We start from the raw sequence: 18447 nt of genomic DNA, 5'->3' as shown, positions 1-18447 counted from the left end.
AACAGGCATTTTCCACAGCAAAGATTAAATCACAGCAGCAATGACACTGCATTCCAGCTACATGTGCCAGTCCCAGTATTGTGCTGCTTCTCTCTGACACGCTGAATGGGACACTTGAACTTAAGCAGAGCGATGAGAATGTGACCAGTCACACCTGTATCACACCAGTTAAATGACCATTTAATATGACGTACATCTGGCTACAACCCCTTAATCAGTGACATTACAGCCGGATTGCTGGATTGGCCAATCAGAGATCAGGAGGGACACTTTCAAAATCTGCCAGCACAATATTTGCAAAGCAAACAACATAAACTACGATGTGCACATATGCACACTCATTCCAATGAGAAGGTCTCGAACAAGTCTTTTATTGTTATTTTTCATCATACCTCCCAGAGTCGGAAGTGTGTAATTTGAGAACCTTCTGCATTCCTTGGATGTGGTAGCTGTTTGTCCGGCTACGTCTCCTGAATCAAACCCAAATCCTCCCCTCACCTGGTCACCCTTGGTTACCAGAGAAGGAGCACCATTTGAGTGAGATGTCTATCTTCCATCAGGGATTGGTAGCGATTATAGTAACACTGATGGGAACAATATTCTCCAACAAGACCCCCAAAATTCAAACTGAAGTCTGAGGTTTTAACATCCATTTTGGAGTCTTTTTTTAGAGCTTTGTCCAGAAGTTTCATTTCTTAAGGGCTGCAGCAAACGGGGACAGGCCGGGTCAGGACTGGTGGTGGTCAGACTGATTCATGGAGCTCTTGTGGTTCCTTCAAAGACGAGTTGAATGATTCATTAGACTCCACGATGACAGAAACGTAACTGAAGACAAATGAAAGGCTACACTGTTGTTTCGTCTTTTAGTGGGTCACAGAATCTTGTACACCGTATATCCGTTTTGAACTTCTCTCAACTATAACGCTGTGGACGGACACAAAGGATAAGTGATGGATGAGAAGCTCCAAGAGCGCTGAAATATGAGCACTTGTTACTTGTGAGAGATAAGAGCAAACTGATTTACCTGTGGTTATAGTATGTCATATTCAACATTTAGGTTACTCAAGGTATTCTGTGTATGCTACAGTATATAAACCATTTTGATTATGTTTCCCCAGTGATGCATTTTATCTGTTGATTTATATTGAAATAAGATTTCCAGTAAGTCAATCTTTTCCTGTTATTGATCAAACATCACAGACCACAAAAAAGGATGTAGAAAAAGCACATCTATTAAAAATATATATCAAAATATATTTTCACAGCTAAATCAGGATATTTTTTTGTCTTTACTTCTCCTCAAACTAATAGGAATGTGAAGAATGTGATGGTTTCTATTTCATCCTGAGTCAAATGAAACAGCCCATTATGAACAAAGGCTTCGCCTGCTTTGAAGTCTTTACAACAATAGCAGGGTTTTACCTCAACACCTGTTTCCTCCTCAAGCCTCATATTAGATGTACTGTACTCAAAGTACAGTTCAGGCCCAAGTTCTGTGAAAATATTAATCGGACCAAGAGTTACCCCATGAGAACCTAGGAAGAAGCCCTTTACAAGAGACCCATTTTTTTGTTGTTGTTAGGAAACAGTAGAAAATTCTGCTGCAAAATTCACATTTTTGGTGAAGTTCACTGAAGGAACATCTATTTATGCTTAGGTCACATGCTATCCCTCATAAATTCATGATTACTTTTAATCAAGCCATTTCTCCACAGTAAACATGATCACAGAAATGTGAGTGACAAAACTGTTTGTTTTTTTACTTTAGAAACAAGCCTTGTATTTTGTTTTGATGATGATGATGTGTTGTACATGAATGCCTTGGCTCACTGTCTTTATATGCTGTATAGTGTGTATTAATCTCTGTGGTAGTGTTTGTCCAGGCACCAGATCCGTTTAGAAGGCCTCTCATTTTACTGCAGCAGGGGTTTTACAGACTGCCTTGCTAAGTCCTGGTTCTGGTTCTCCCGTTCCTCCCTTCCCTACAGTTGGCCCAGCAATACGGCCTCCAGCAGAGTGGTGTCACTGTTGGCTACCAGCTGGGACTGGTGGAGCAGTGAAGGGAAGCTCTGCTCCTGGCCTGAGGAGGAGACACTTCTGCCGGGCAATGAGCTCTCTGACTCCCGGCAGAGCTTCCTACTGTATGTTGAAGGCAGCATGGAAGCGTCGGGCTGGTCGCTGCCAGAGCGCTGGAGTCTGAGCTGAAGGAGTTTCTGGTGAACGTGCATGATTTCATTTGGTTTTCCGTATAATCTGACCCGGTGCCACCAATGACAAGCATTAAGGCAATCTTTTCTCTGTTTGTGTCGTTTACTTATGTAGATCACATAGAGGCATCAGTATTAAATTGAGGCCATGTCCACATTAACCCGTTTTCACTCGTTTTCAAATGAAAACGGGGTTTTAAGATCTCCGTCCACACGTGCGTTTCAGCATCGTTTTCGAAATTATGTGCGTCCAGACTTGCTCCCCTGAAAACGAATATCACGTGACTATTCACATACACTGGGCACGCGCATGCCGGTGTAAACAGGAAGTACATTGGTTGCTTGGTTACAGATAATACGATTACACTACTCTTGATACTCGTCGTGCTTGATACTTAAGAACTTCCTCTAAAATCTTCCTCCATAAACTCAAACAGACACATTTTTCAAGCTTAGTTACAACACTGCAGGTCTAACTCTATCTCTCCCACACAGACAGCACATGTACTTTAAATGAACAGTCATTAAACGAAGTTTACTAGATGATGGGTCCATACATCTGGTCAACACAAGTCTGTCAGAAGTCTGTTCTGTAGGGCTGATAAGGCCGGGACACACCCCTTTAATCTCTCCATATCAGCTGATTCCATCTGAAGACAAAGACCACCCCCTCCGGGTTGCCATGGGTCACCTGTGCTCCCCTGGGTCATTAAGTCCCTACATGTTTGAACGTCTATGTACAAACATTTGTAACAAACACCACATTCTCCATGTTGAATTAACCTGGTAGTCGATCGGTATCAAGGCTGTTGTTGTTGTTGTTCTCTTACGGAAAGGGGTCACGTGGTAAGGGGGTGACAAATCAGGGAATGACACGTCATAACTGCTAAGAACCAATCAAATAGCGAACGCCGGTGCCTACGCCATCGTTTTCGGACTTCTTCGTTTTCAGTCATCCACACTATCAGGAAAACGCGGCGTTTTCAAACTTCTCCGTCCTCGGGAGCGTTTTCAAACTTCTCCGTCCTCGGGAGCGTTTTCAAACTTCTCTGTCCTCGGGAGCGTTTTCAAACGTATTCGTTTTCGGTGCCCTAAAACGCTGTGTAGTGTGGACGCTCGGTGCAAACGCAGAAAAAGATATGCGGATTCATTTGAAAACGGGTTAGTGTGGACGTGGCCTGAGACTGCTTCATAACCAGTTAAATTGTCCTCAAAGTAACTTTTCATTGTGTGTGTTTTGTGTGCCAGGTCTCCCATGTGGTAGAGATCTTATAGAACAAACCTGAAAAACGAGAATCTCACCTTCTCTCCAGGCATGAAGTTGTTGTGACACAAAGGGCAGTGGTTGCAGCCTTTACCCGAGATGGGGGCTAAAACAGAAACACAACACCTTTTAAGCTTCCTAATATACAATTACAGAAAAGGTCCCGAGAACATGCCAGAAGAAATGAAAATAAAATCACTAAAGGAGAACAGATTTAATCACAATACACTTCCAAGGAATGGGAACATTAGGCTGAAAGCAAACTGGTATCAAATATCTATGGAGACATATGGCTGGTAATACAGACTTAGTGCAAGTCTTGATCCAGTAAGTATCCGTCTTCAGGCTGTATGGTAAAGTTACAGTAAACTTTACCTTCAAACTGGAACTAAACAACGAGCAGAAAATCCTATAAGAAAAGCTGTTGTCAGCTTCCGGATAGTAAATACTGGCAACAGGGCTGTTTGAAACACAACACTGTGGAAAAGTACTGACCTCTGGCTTCTTAAAGGATATATGTAGCATAGTGAACACTGAGAATACTTTTCATGTTTTAAAAGAGCTTTAACTGTGGCCACAGATGTGCTGTAGGCCACCTGTAGGGGTATGAATATATCAGATTAACTCAGCCAAATATATCAAAAGAGACAGACATTTTAGCTGTACTGGGTAGAGAACAAAGGTCAGCTGTTGAAAAACCAGGAAGAGAAAAACATGTGCAGAAGGGTGTTCATCCACCTGAGATTGGTTAATCAATGTCTCTGTGTCTTTTTGGAACAAATGTTATGGTTGATCTAATTGAGGAAATCAAGTTGTTTTTTGTGTGCTCTATGAGAAAAGGAAGGAGAGCTTTGAGGACAACATTTTCCAGATATCCATAAAATAAATTGCCTATACTCATCAAATGGAAAATTTCAAGTACAGTTTGGTAATGGATCTCTCTGGTGAACAGGTCTGAAGTCAACAAAGTCGGCTTATAGCAGCAAAAAACAACAACAAAGACTTAAGCAGCCTCATAGCCATGTGTTGGAGTTGTGTTGGAATTGAATTGTGGAATTACTTATGTCTAGCCAAGCAAAGGAGCTTAAGCATTCATAGGGTAACGTTGGAGCGGACACTGACTGGGTTAAATGTTTCAAGTCAGACATGCAGCATCTGTTGTGTTGGTAGACCACAAATGGAACTGAAGAGAAGGTACAGCCAGAAGACACTGGCTAGATACTAGAGATATTGTTGGGCTGGTGATGTGCAGTCAGTCCTCAGACGGCCCTCAATGCTCTAAATACTTCTCCTGATTAAACTGTGTTAACTTTTGCCCCGTTAGATAACGTTCAGTTAGCGAGCCAGCTAGCTTGACAAGCTACTCTGGTTGGCCAGGACTAGCATGAAACCTAACCATCAGTTACCCATATGGAGTTCGATTTGTGGCATGTAATCCCCCATTTAAGGACGATACAGCAAGAAAAGGATCTTAACTCTTGACGTTTTAACATACAGACAAAGTAATCAGATAGATTTAAGGCCAAACAGTGGAATCTTTTTAAAATGGCCTAGCCAAACCTGACCTCAGTCGAACTGAGCATGTGGCCTACAATACCCCCCCCACCATCCCAAAAAAAAACAAGCAAGAAGTGCAGCTGGCTGCAGTGCAGGCTTCACAGAGCATCACCAGGGAAGACACCAACTTTCTGCTTCACCCAGTAATTAACTAGCCTCATACTTCCATATGATGCCATTATGTTAGATGATGTTCACTCTGCTATTTAAAGTCTGTCCTCTTCAAATGTGGGAACTATGTATGTATGTATCAATTTACAGCTAAGTCATCACTTTAACCTTATAGTCCTTGGTTTGTTTCAAATAGATATAAACAGGAGTACAGAGCCAAAGCAACAAAAGTCAGTGTAACATTGTGCATGTCTCTGTTGGTGTCATGGCATTGCATTCAGTCTTCAGTCTCATTGGCTTGTGTAAATATTACTGAATCATTTGGCAGGTTCTGCTAATATGGAAAACACAGATATAATAAATTGGCAGAGCATGTACATAGAAGAGCATGTCTGAAAGGAGCTTATCTCCTCTGTGATACTCATTTGCTTGGTGAATGCTCACAAGGTAATCTGACTCAAATGCTTGATAAAAGCTGACTTATTATTATTATTAATATTATTATTAATATTGTTGTTAATAAACTTAACAAGCTGGCACTCATTCTGCCAGAGACTGTCTCCCTTTGAGCCACAAAGGTGCGACAGTAAAGCAATAGTTGTGGAACTTAGTCATTTGGTTATTTTGGTTTTGTTTAACAGTTTTGTTTATGTAAAATGACAGTTTTTCCAGTCATTTTTTTGTCATATAGAGAACTACCCATTCTATTTGTCCTGATGTTCAAGTGGTTAAGACTTTTACCATGTGCAATGTCCATGCCTTGGGACCTTTTGTTGCATGACATACTCTTATCTCCTATTGATTTAACATGTCTGTGTCCAAACTGTCATCATCCAATAAAGATCAAAATTAAAAAATAAAAATAAAATACACCCTAATTAAACCAACTGCATGATTTTCATCACATAAGACATTTTCAGAAACTTTCCAATGGCATTAAAGAGAGGGACGGAAAACTCACGGTTGCAGGCGGGGCCCTGGACATGGCGAGTCAGATCTTCAGTGGCCACGGCCTCTGAGCAGCGTGGGCACTGGCTGAACTTGGACCTGCTTTCACATTCGCCTAGTAGGTGCTCTGTGAGGCTGGCTATCTCCACTACCTGTGAACACAACGCAGAGCTGTATACAAAGTCTTCCAGCTTCATAACTGAGCTGGTGATTAAACAGTGAGGCAGATATCCCTTCTTTTAGGAGGACTACCAACACGCCGACACACTTGAGAATGTAAAATTCTACCTGTCTGCATTCATCGCAGCGTCTCAGCATCGGACAGTGTTTCCAGTAGTGAAGGTCCAATCCGTCCTCTGTGAAGGACTCATCCTTTTTACCGCAGAATATGCACAGGCTGAAATGGTGGGAAAAATAAACGACTGTGTGAAAACTCCACAGAAAACATTAAACCTGTGGTATCAGGACTAGGATAATATGCAATTAACATATTATTTTATTTATTTTATATTATTTTTTACAGGTCTCCATTGAGTCTCTTACTTGTCCAGATAGTTGATAGATTGTTGGACGTCAATACTGTCTGTGACCTTCTTCTGCGGCACTTTTGTGACAGCTGGAAATAAAGAAGAAAGCATCTGTTACTCACTGTAGTCATGACTGCACTATCAACATCACTAAAACTAAACATGCCTCATTTCAAAATAGTTCAGTCAAATGAAATAAAAAACATCTAATTGTGAGCAACAAAACCTTTTTATATTTTGCTGCTATGTTTGTAGTTTATTAGGTACCTATTGTGTTGTGCCTGCACTCTATTTCACTAGGTTCATGCTAAAATGACTGGCAGCTTCAGTGTCATGTCTTATTGCTATATTGTCTTCAAAACTTTTGTTTCTGTTACTGACATGCTAAGACAAGCACCATACTTGGGGTTCAAGTGGTTAAACTCTCCAGAGGACTGTTGCTGGGCAACTCACAACAAAAGTAGACGGTGTAAGGCTCGTTATAACCCTTTGGAAATGTTCATTGATTTAAAAAATGTTTTGCATCTCAATGCTGTGCTGAAACAAAAAAAAATTAGTGAGGACAAAAGTGTCTAACTACCATGGGCTCTACCATTTATGTCACAAGTCATGACCTCAGATACCTTCAAAACAGTCCAATTGCATATATACAGGTCACATTTGAAGGCATTAGCGCTAAAGCTCACTTAACTCAAAAGACTACATCATGTTGCTGTTTTGTGCCATAAAGCAATAGAACTTTGTGCTTTAAAGCAATCCAAATCAGAGCTAGTGGAGTACAGTATATAATGATATAACTCTACCAAAGAATATCTTTATTGTGATCAGGAACTGAGAGGCTTTTGTCTGCTTCTTTCTAGTCAAACATGTGAACGTACTTGTTTTGCCAGCATTTTGGGGCTCAGGTTTGGGGGCTTCTTTCTTGGGCATTTGTCCTTCGGTGCTTTCATTCCCCCTCTCCTTCACAAGCAGACATAGAGAAATAGGAAAAGGTGTCAGAGAGCACAGTTCCAAAGAGAGATGCTATAATAGAAGGAAAGCTCTACAGTGACTACAGACATAAACTTGTTGAACAACAGTGGACCTCTTCTTCATAAGACTCTTAAGAAAATATACCAGTGTTGGTATCTGTTCATGTGAAAAACTGTGTTTCTGGCCACCTAGAGTGTGTGGAGTCATACATACAAATTAATAGCCTTTACAAGAAGTGATGTAATCGCAGACTAATGACAACTCCACCTACTGTGATCTCTTTCAAGGCGGCCAGCTGCTCCTGAAGAGAGTGGATCTCCTCCTTCTCTTTCTGCCCAGCCTGCTGACCACCTCCCTTATTCAAAATCTGAAAGAAAAGTGACTCATAGTCAGTTTTTTAAGTTGCATTTTCCTTCACTTGCTCTCTTTAATCTCTCTTTCCTTCTGTTTATATAATTTCAGGATCACAGATATTTCTTGCCCACCACGCCAGCTTTCACGTCATTCTTTTCATCTTTAAAACTGAGCAGCTTAAAGCTATCCAGACTCTTAGAGCCATTACGTAATGGGAAGGCTAGGTCGCTAATAACGCCAGTAAAAACTGAAACACTGGACGGCATGGTCACTGTGTGAGTCACAAACTTTACAGCAACAAAAGCTGGCCTGTTTACCGGCTGCGTTTGTGGTTTCAGCTAACAGTTATCCTTTACCACATTTTGTGAAGATGAAAAAGTCTGGTTTGTTGCTAGTGCAATCTTAGTCCTGTTGGTGATGACATGAAGTATTCGGAAGAGGTGCAACATTATGTATACATTATGTCATCAATATATTCATGCATGGATCTGTCATGGATCACTTGTTTAACCAGGTGAGCTAAAGCCTTGGCAAAGGAAGCAGCGAAGCAGTTAGCTGTCTGTGCAACATGAAACTCTGTTACTGTCAGCTTGGAAAAAATAAAAAGACATGACGTCATGCGGTCCCCTCTAAAACGCTCAAGAGAGAGCTCCCATCTGCCATGTCTGACGGTTTCACTGTCCACGTACCAGCTGCTCCTCGCTGACTACAATATGTTGGAACAAGGGAACGCGCTGTCGGCCCTGGCAGTTTGATGCAAATCATTTTAATGTAGACCCCCATATAAATAGCTGAAATTTCACATTTCCATAATAGAAATAGGAGTTTTCAGTTATATGGTTGTACATGTATTATATTCCTTCTTTAAGTGAAGAGTGTTAATGAGAGACTATTTTGCAGTGAAAAAAAAGAAACAAACTTCTTGCCTGAGTGTCCACCAGCTTTCCATCAATCTTGGCAAAGCCATCGAAGAGGGTTTTGAAGAGGAAGTTCTTTCGTGCAGTAGCATCGTTGTGTGGCAGGTAGTGGAGAACAGCAGCTCTGTGCTGCTGGTACATGGATAAGATGACGCGCACTGCCAGATCTCGAACCGCTGATGCATTGTGCTCCAAAGCTGCTGTACAGAACTGACAAGAGGAAAACAGGGCTTGCAATTAACATGTGATCCTTGAGCAGGAGTTTTGATTTTACTGTTCTAACATATGCTATTGAGCAGTTTCAGCTTTGGTTTGCTTATTGAACAAAGACACCTTTATTGGAAATAAGAAACTAATTTGGATATGTAAGGAAGATTTAATTTTGAATGATAAACAAGAAAACATGACAAAACTCTTCTTTACGCCTAGAAACAGAGCTGTGAGTTAGCTTGTGCAACTGCTGATCATAGACCTGAGCTGGTAGAAACCAGGTTACTCTCATCGGGGTAGAGGATTGGAAAAAAAAAAACGGACTTCCCCAACTAGATATCTTCTTTCTTGGCCACGAAAACCATGACGTGACCAGGTTTGCATTCTACTTCTCACCTATGCACACATGAATGATAAAGAGTTTCACCGCAAAGAAGCATCACAAAAGGAGAGATCAGTGCACAAAGCGGGCCATTCAAGTTGGTTTCCTGCACTGAACATATGACTCTTGTGAAATTCACATGAAGGACTGACTTTGTTCATCATATTGTGTTTTCAGATGTTGTTCTGCTGCATTTATTAGTCTTGTGTAAGGCCCTTTAAATCCCCTTTGTGTTTGAAAGGTGCCATACAATTGAACTTGACTTGCCTTATCTTACCCACAGTGAGCTGGGGGAAACAAGGCAGGCTACAGAGAATATTCAGTGCTTGCAAAAAGCATTTTGAAGCAATATTTGCTAGTTTCTGCAAAAACAGCAACACTGTCGAGGAAGTCATTTGAGGGAAGTGCACATCATGACGTAAGAGGGCCCATTATCCAACATATTCTGTGTGCAGAGACGCAACACAATGGCAATCCCGTCAGAGGAGGACGTTAACTAAAACTGTGTATAAAGGCCAGCCGCCCCTCGGTCAACCAGCTCAGGGACAGTTTTCCATTATTCTCTGTTGTCTCTGCTGCCCACTTCTCATTTTAATTACAAGAAATTCAATCACCCTCTTTTTTCACTCTGGCTCCCGCTTCGGAGCAGATCACCCAGGTAACAGCAGGGGGAAAAGGAAAAATGCTCAAAATATAGCTGGGCTAACACTGTAGAGCTGTAAAGAGGGCTAGTCAGGAGATTTAAAGAAGCAGATACCAGTAGAGGATTTACTTTGAATTTCCTCTCTCAGTTATCCTTGAGCGTAATTTATCAAGGTTCCCAAACCTTTTTTTAAGTACCGCATACTGGTTTAATATCAACAAAATTCTTACAGACCTTTTTTAGTGTGCTTCGCATTCCCACTGCTTTTCTCTTTATACACCCATGGCCTTTCCAATGCTGGAATAGGGTGGTGTGGCTTATAGGTCTGTACTGAATAGTTAAAAACTTGACATACAAATTATTATTGTGTGTGTAGTGTCCATAGCGTTTTTCTTTTTTTCTTAGCTGTCCAACTTTTTTGTGTTGATGCTCCGAGCACTTCTAGTTTAAAAGCACTGCAAGCGTTTTTTTGTTTTATTTTTCTGGAAGAAAAAAGTCTTACAGAAACATTGCCATAGATTGCACCTTCCAGCTTCTCCTCCCTCCTCTCTTTCCCTCTCTCTCTCTCTCAAACACACTCACAAACACAGTGCTGCTGTGTGTCTCTATAATTGTCTTAGTCAGGCAAAAGATGTAATTGTTTACATAAGTCACATCATGTTTTTATCCAATGAAATATTCTACTTTAAAGAAAATAAAAAATGTTGGCGTTTGGCCTTTCAAAAACAATATTTTTACTGTGGCCTAAAACAGTTTGGTCTCCTGCTTGAAAGTGCACAAAAAGGGAGGCAAGCAGCTGTATTAAAGGACATTCAAGCTTCATTTAAACAACCTCAACTAAAGGTTTGAATGTAAAAAAAAATGACATTCGGTACAGCCCTAGTGGCTCGGTCCGATCCACTCTGTGGCGAGTGATGATGACACTGACTGTACTCGCATCACTTGCGTGTGTGTCGTGTCTGTGACAAGGGAGGGATTAGCACACAAATAGCCTCTCATGTTTTACTTCTATTATTCAGTTTTTTATTCCTTTTCGTTATTTTTTTCCATTTTTTAGCAGCCCAGTGGCTAATGATTTGCGGCCAGGTGCTGGTCCACGTCCAGGTGGGTTGGGACCTCTGTATTAAATTAATTAAATAGTATCACCCATTGCAACTTGTTTGTTTGTGTTTGGTGGCTATTACCACTAAATCAAATGCACCATGATGGAATTTGCAGGTTTAAACATACATATTGACAGGGTTAAATCTGTATAGACGTGCCTGCATTTCAGTTTTTATTTTAAAGGGAAGATATAATTATAAGCTCTCCTCCTCCATCACCTATTGCTCTAAACCTGGTGTCTCTTGCATGTTTTTCATCAAACTGTTTAATGGGAAAATTGGAAGAAAGAGGCAAGCTGTGGAATCAAGCACAGCCCTCCTGTCACGTCTCAATCCAGACTGGAAATTTCCCAGGCAAACATGGGAGGCAGCCAATACAAAGGCGACAGGAGCTGAGCAAGCATGCACAAACATGCAAACACTGGCCACCCAATGCCATCTGTGTGGCTTTGGCTTCGGAGGGAGGAGAAACTCAGCGGACAAACCTAACAATTTGCTCTCGCTGATAAAAGATGTGCAGAGTCAAAAGGAGGGCTGAGTGAAGGGGGATGGGTGGAGGACCGGTCGTAAACTAGAGAGGGGAGGACGGGACGGCCTGTTGTCCTGCCCGGCCTAGTCAACAGTTGGGATAGTTTGCACGTAGATATGAGGTCACTGCTGGAAACTAGAGGAGCGCTGGGGATGTAAAGTGGATGCCAATGGTGACAACATTGTCTCAGCTGACTAGAGCTTGTTAACATCCTGTCTGGGTGAACTTAAATGGCCACAGAAAGTCAGGGAGGGACTGATCCCCTTTCAGTTAGTCACACTGTAATATCTAAGCCAAATGTAACGGAAAATCAGCCTGATGGATGCCCACTTTTATGTGGAATAATACAGGCATTATACTGTATTTATCTATAATCAGTTCTGGTGCTATCATGTAATATAGAATATGTCGGAATTGTTATTGCCAGATTGGGAAGAGACAAAAAAGCACCTCTAGCATAGAAATCTGTGACAGCCGATACCTACAGTGGGATTTTACTGGCTGCTGCTGCTAATGTTGAAACATTTTAAATTTACTTCTGAGATTTTAAGTGTATAAAATTCCCTAAAAATGTTCCAGTGTCCTAAAAGTCTAAAGCGTATGGAAGCAAAGGATGATGTGTTGGAGGTGTTTTCCCTCTTTATAATTGAATAATATTCTCATAATCCAATATTAAAGAAAATCATAGCAACCAAAGCTGTTCTCAGCTTCCATTCTGAGGCTTTTGGGGTCAGATTGTCTAAATTTGGTTTCTAAAGCAAACAATAGGTTGATTTCCCAAGATAACAAGATAAACAACTTTTCAACCACGGCCTCTCTCGGCTTCCGTATCAGAGACTACAATTCACATCAATACAAAACATAGATGCAAATTTCAGATGCATTAAGCATGATTTAGATAATTTACCTTCATGACATTGTCCAGGGTGAAGCCAGAGTTTTCTGTACCCAGTTCAGCGACTAGCTTCTGGAGCAGCTCGGCCCGACTCTGAGCCAGACGAGAGGGGAAGTTGGATTTGAAGGGCTTCACCAGCTCACCAGGGATAACCTGCAGGGCACGTACATCCTTCAGAACTGCAATTTCCTAAAAGAAGGACATAAGAAAAAGACAATCACTTTGGAAGTTACAGTGTAAAAGCCATGCAATGTCAATGTAGACTTACAGGGTAGCCCCTTTAAATTAAGTAGCCTAATATGTGTGCTGTACAGTAAGCCACCTACAAAACATATCTGTGTGATGCTACACTCAGTGATTTGTCATTCAACACAAGTATCTGTTGGAGAGACAAGTCATGACAGAGAATACAAGTGTACAATTAAAGTAAGACTGAGGATGGCTCTTGGAAAAACTTCTCTCAGTTGTTTTCCATTTTAACCTCATCAGGTGAGTGGAATGTATGTCGGAAATTTGGGTCACACGCACCAAAAAAAACCCCATATAATTTGTCCTCATCCCACAAAGAGGCATTCAGTCTTTGCTCTCACAGAGCTCTGAACAGATCCAGACTGGGAGGGCGATGATTTCAGAGGGCTGGGACTCATGGTAATGGCCTCAACAGTTGTGGCCTAAGTTGAACTCATTGAAAGAGAAGCTACGTTAGCTCATAAAGACCTCAGTCCGTTCATTACTCATCACACACACCAATGCATGAGTTACACTGGAACGGATTCCAGTTACGAAATGCACACTACGTATGCACAAACATGTATAAACTGGTCTAACCCACCAGTGCATGTAAAGCGCCAACCTCCAGTAAAGGACACATATAACAAACGCCACCCGCACTAGTGGCTCTGTTCCAGTTAAAGGCGAGAAGGAGCCAGTAGGCAGTTAGAATAACTAAAACAGGGGCTTGTTTGAAGGCTGGGGCAGAGCATGACAACCCATCACACACATCCACACTCACCCTGTATATTAAGCAACAGTACAGCACACTGCAGCATGTAGTCAGTGAATTCAACCCTAAGGTCAATGTCATGTTAGAAAAGCCAACTTAAACCGTTACAAGATCTGTTTTAAAAAATGTTTTTGATATAAATATATATATATGTATAAATTAATATACTACGCACTTCATTTATTTGCATATAACTGTCCTGCAGCACCAAAAAAAAGCCTCTCAGCCAGGTGAGTGGTGGAATATTTAGCTCTTATTAAAGTATAGAAATAGATGAAAACAACAACGAACAAAACTTGCTAAATCTGAGAACTAAACAGCAACGTCCCCAGTTCAGGTACTTGCTGCATCGGCGGGTTGCATAAACACACACAACCTCATTCAGCATACATCAAGACATACTATATATAAACTCTGGTGAAAAAGCCACACACAAAGTTCCAATTCAATGGGGACTGTAACTGTGAAAACAACATTGAGCGTTTCCACTCCCTTTTTAGATAACAAAAGGGATCCTTGGCTATGACTCATACGCTATGCTGTTGGAACAATGTCTATTACATTTTTAAATAGTTCATTCTGTTTTGACAGTACTAGTTTCATAATCTCGAAAAAAAAAAATCCAATCCTGACTTCATTAATGTCTTTCCTGCTTCTGCGAATTCTCTCTCAAATGTGCTCAGTGTTCCCGTGGAGACACACCGCCTCTTTGATTGTTTGTAATTTACACGCTCTCTGAACCTTTTTTTATGGGTGGTTCGTATTTCTTGTAAGAATCATCTGGTTTCTGCGAGATGAAGTGGTACATTTCAATTAAAAGTGTTTCTTCAATCCAAAAACACAGATATAGACCAAGGCATTGTTTACTTAAGTTTGCCCTTGGAGGAAAGTTGGATTGGATTTCCCACATGTTGGAATCTCTGTTTGCTTTTTCTGGAGTGTGAAATTAAGGCACCTTATTGTTTTGAATGCAGATCTGGGCTATTGTCCATCAGAAAGATTTCATCTGAATGGAGCAAAACATGCTCCATTTAACCTCAACAGTTATCTGTATTTACATGCACATAAAAACCCACTCACTTGCACAAATGAATAGGATCAGTTTGCGCTGCAAGTGCATGGAAGTCGTTGCCAGTGAAGTGTAATGTGTATTTAACTACTGTTATTATTAATCATAACAATGATATTACTACTTGACTGATATAGACGTTATTTAGGAAAGGGCTTACAGGAGGAACCCAGCCCTAGGATTACCCTTTTAATTAATTAGCCTTATCAGTTTATTTTACATGGTTTTATGGAGTGAAAGAGGTTGCAGATTTTTCCAATATTATCAGCCAAAAGTTTTTCGTAGACTTTTACACAAGCAAGTGTAGGGAGTGGTGGAGGGAGTGAATGCAGATTGTTAAGTAATCTTCTCATCAGTCAAAAGCAAAGCTTCTATGAAGGCATTGGACAGGGTAATGGAAAACAACTGGGGCCAATAGCGTCACATAAACCAGTCAGTCCATTGTGTTACAATACCTGAATAAAAGCAGTGGCCATGCCCCGGAGGCGGCCCGATGAGTCTCCAGACCTGGCCAGCAGGTTGGGCCAAGTTTGATCTATGCAGTGGGTCACCTCGGCCCGGCCCAGCCCCAGACCTGGGATCAGCTGGCTCAGCAGCAGCTGCAGCAACTTCAAGGAGGCGTGGAAAACCTAAGGAGAGAGCAGGTGGACATTTAGCTCCAAACTTAGTGGACTTTCCAAGAAAAGCTAGCACCTGGGTGATGTCAATTAGCAAAGAGGCTAGACTTGGCAATGTTTACTCTGAGTTGGTTACAGTATGCAGATGGAGAGTTACAATCAGTGAAGCAAAGACTCCAACTAGCCTGTTATTGAAGGTCAATTGTATTATCAATGTTTGTATGCAGATTTAGGCATATAACAAAACACCCTGGGCTATATCCAGACCCAGGATTGAAATGACATGACTTGCAGATTAGAGCACAGAGTTGGCAGAGAATGGTATATTTAATAAATGAAGCAGCAAGTCAACCAGTTGACTTCTTAATGGAGCTTTCTGTGTCAACATGGCTAGGAAAATGGTTCACTAGAATTATTCCCGCACTACTCTGTTCATTACCATACAAGCTGCGGATGACTTACAGAGAACGGTTACCAGGCCATCCCAGTCAAAACTGTTTGGTTAATGGAGCCAGCTCTGGGTGAGAGAACTAGATTTGCATAGGGGATAGGGTCAACATTGTTAAGAGTCTGCATGTGCGTGCTTATGATTTGACTACATGACCGTTAGCTAAGTTTGTAAAATGAATCCAGAGAACTTCCTTTATTGAAAACTTTGACAGTGATAAAGTAAATATATCCATAATGCCTTAATAGGGCAGCTTTAATGGCGGAAGCTTCTGTTCAATTAACATTCAGAGCATCCACACTGGGACAACTGTCATTTGAGGACATGACTCACAGATGACACTTTATCCAGGAGGGCCTTCTTGACCAGGACAACTGCAGCTCTTGTCATGTTTCTCAGTTCCTCCTTGGGGGTGGCGGGTGATAGCTCCAAAAGCTTCTTGTACACAGACATGAGAGCATCCTCTCTGTAGGACCAGGTTTTGGAATAAGCCCCAGCCACCTAGAAAAGAGAGCGATTAGCCAAGAGGCAGGAAAAGATAGTGCAAATATCAGTTATGTAGGTATTACAGCAGATATTTCTGTACTGCAAATTCGTGTTACTTATCTCCTGACATACACACCAATACAAATATATCCGGGACTGATCAAATAGGGCGATAACATCTGGATTATACATAAGAACCTCTTGAAGGGATACCAAAAGGTATTTTTCAGATTTCAAATCAAACACATATATTTTGCTAGGCAAGCCAAGTGTTTCCGCCTTATTTTCTTACCAGGCTTTCTCCATAGACCTCTAGTGGAAGGCTAGCCTCTCTCTGGGCCTTCTCTGTCAGGGGTTCTGGCTCTCCGCTCATCTCAGGGCTGTGTGGAATCCTTTGAGTATCAGCTTGGGGGGAGTGATGCTCTGCAGGGCTAAGAGTGGCCTCCACAGGCCGGTCTTTCCTCTGAAAGACTGGAAGCTGCCTCTCATCATAAGGCACACAGGTAACCTATTGGCACAGGACAACATTGGTATTGAAAACTTAGAATAAGTTAATTACATTATACAACTTTCACATTGTTTCTTGCTAATTCAATTATAGATACTCTCCATAGATATCTCAGCACACACAATAATACCTTTATACTCTTTAAAGGATCAAGGAAAACTGATCAACACTTTCAAGTCGGTCCATCCTTTTGAAAAATGTATCAACTGCACCCCTCCGTTCTTTTTTCACTTACGCTTGTTCACTGAATCGGTCAATCATTCAACATCATGATGACAATGAACATTTAACCCCACCTATACAAACCCAACCTCCACCGAGTCAGCACTGTTTCCTGGGCCCCGAGGCCAACTGGCACCCTGCTGCCTCGCACAAGGCTCAAAGCCCTGCCTTTAGGCCAGGTTGGCAGCCGCTGGAATCAGCCAACTGTTGCACGCTTTTAATTAAATAGTGAAACCCAAACCCGCAGTAGGACCAGTCTTAGTAGGTGGTGAGTAAAGCATAAAAGCCCCCGCTGGTCAAAATCTCCCTGTGGGCTCCGTGTTCCAACATTACAGCGGCTTAAGGCAGGGGACATGTTCCCAAGGTGCTACAGTAGGCTTTTTTTACAACAATAAAGGGATTTCATCCAAGCTACTGGTAAAGCCGCTCAGACTACAATTCATATCGTATTCATATAATGAGTAGTAGACAAGTTGTTATGGTTTTTAAAGTGGCCCTATTATGTTTTTCCACTTTTTCCCTCTTCTTTAGTGTGTTATATATATTTTTGTACATGTAAAAGGTCCATAGAGTGTAAAACCTGAAGTCCATGCCTAAAAGGAGTTACCCTCCCCCTCAGAAGCTCCTGAGCTGCTTGAAACGGCTCCATTGAATTCTCTCCTTCACTTCCGTAACTTTATGAGGTCATAATGTTACAGAAGTCATGTAAAACTCCTTCCAGCTAGTTTGGCCCTCAAACAACAAAAGACAGAGACGGAGCTGAAGCTCTGGAGGAAGAGTTTTTTGAAATGTGAGACGTTGACCAATCACAACAGAGCGGGCTAGCTGACCAATCAGAGCAAACTTCTCTTGGTGCTGCAGGACAGCCAGGATGAGAAAAACAAGGAGGATTATGAGCATTAACGCATGTAAACATTTTGTAACTGTAACTTGAAATAAAATATGTGTTGAGTGGAAAACAAGAGAGACTTCTACACCGGATTCATCTTAAAACAAATGTGACATTTATTGTAGGATAACAGGAGTATGTCGCCCAGCAGTTGAACGTGCACGGGCCTAGCAGTACTGAGAAGTTCAGCAACTAAAAGGCGCTTAAACAGAGTGCGCATCATGTTATATAGACTTTATGAGTTGAATATGATAGGTCCCTAAAAAAGGAAGGCGGCTCTTGGTTTAGACTTTCTGAGGGCCTTATCAGTTAGTCGAAACTGGGTTTCTGTTATCTGGTTTTGCTGCAGCAAAAGCACATTCTTTCTGTATGTGTCTTTGTTCCTTTTCCATCGTACGATCAGGCACTAGAACGCCCTGTTCGGAGTATTTAACCTTCTAAGAGAACTCATAACATTTACCGCAATGTGCACAGTGATAGTGTGATGTGAAAGCATAAACAAAATATACTGTGTTTGATATTTGTATGTGTGCATTTATACATATGAATGTAATATTTACATGACATATGCACCCGGAAAATAGCA

At 41.4% G+C, this 18447-nt stretch overlaps 1 protein-coding gene across 1 annotated transcript in view; it reads right to left on the bottom strand.

Moving 5' to 3' along the window:
• Positions 1-18447, bottom strand: part of cep104 (centrosomal protein 104) — a 31008-nt gene that overhangs the window by 2429 nt on the left and 10132 nt on the right. The window contains exons 10-20 of the mRNA XM_054608664.1: positions 16535-16750; positions 16090-16257; positions 15147-15320; positions 12632-12808; positions 8867-9067; positions 7858-7953; positions 7493-7574; positions 6631-6703; positions 6376-6484; positions 6101-6239; positions 3510-3577 (exon numbers count right to left, since the gene is read on the bottom strand). Coding sequence (XP_054464639.1) covers positions 3510-3577; positions 6101-6239; positions 6376-6484; positions 6631-6703; positions 7493-7574; positions 7858-7953; positions 8867-9067; positions 12632-12808; positions 15147-15320; positions 16090-16257; positions 16535-16750 — 1503 coding nt within the window. The remainder of the gene's footprint in view (positions 1-3509; positions 3578-6100; positions 6240-6375; positions 6485-6630; positions 6704-7492; positions 7575-7857; positions 7954-8866; positions 9068-12631; positions 12809-15146; positions 15321-16089; positions 16258-16534; positions 16751-18447) is intronic.

Source organism: Anoplopoma fimbria, chromosome 12 (assembly GCF_027596085.1).
Source record: "Anoplopoma fimbria isolate UVic2021 breed Golden Eagle Sablefish chromosome 12, Afim_UVic_2022, whole genome shotgun sequence".
Classification (NCBI taxonomy): Eukaryota; Metazoa; Chordata; class Actinopteri; order Perciformes; family Anoplopomatidae; genus Anoplopoma; species Anoplopoma fimbria.
This window is presented reverse-complemented; position numbering and strand designations above follow the sequence as displayed.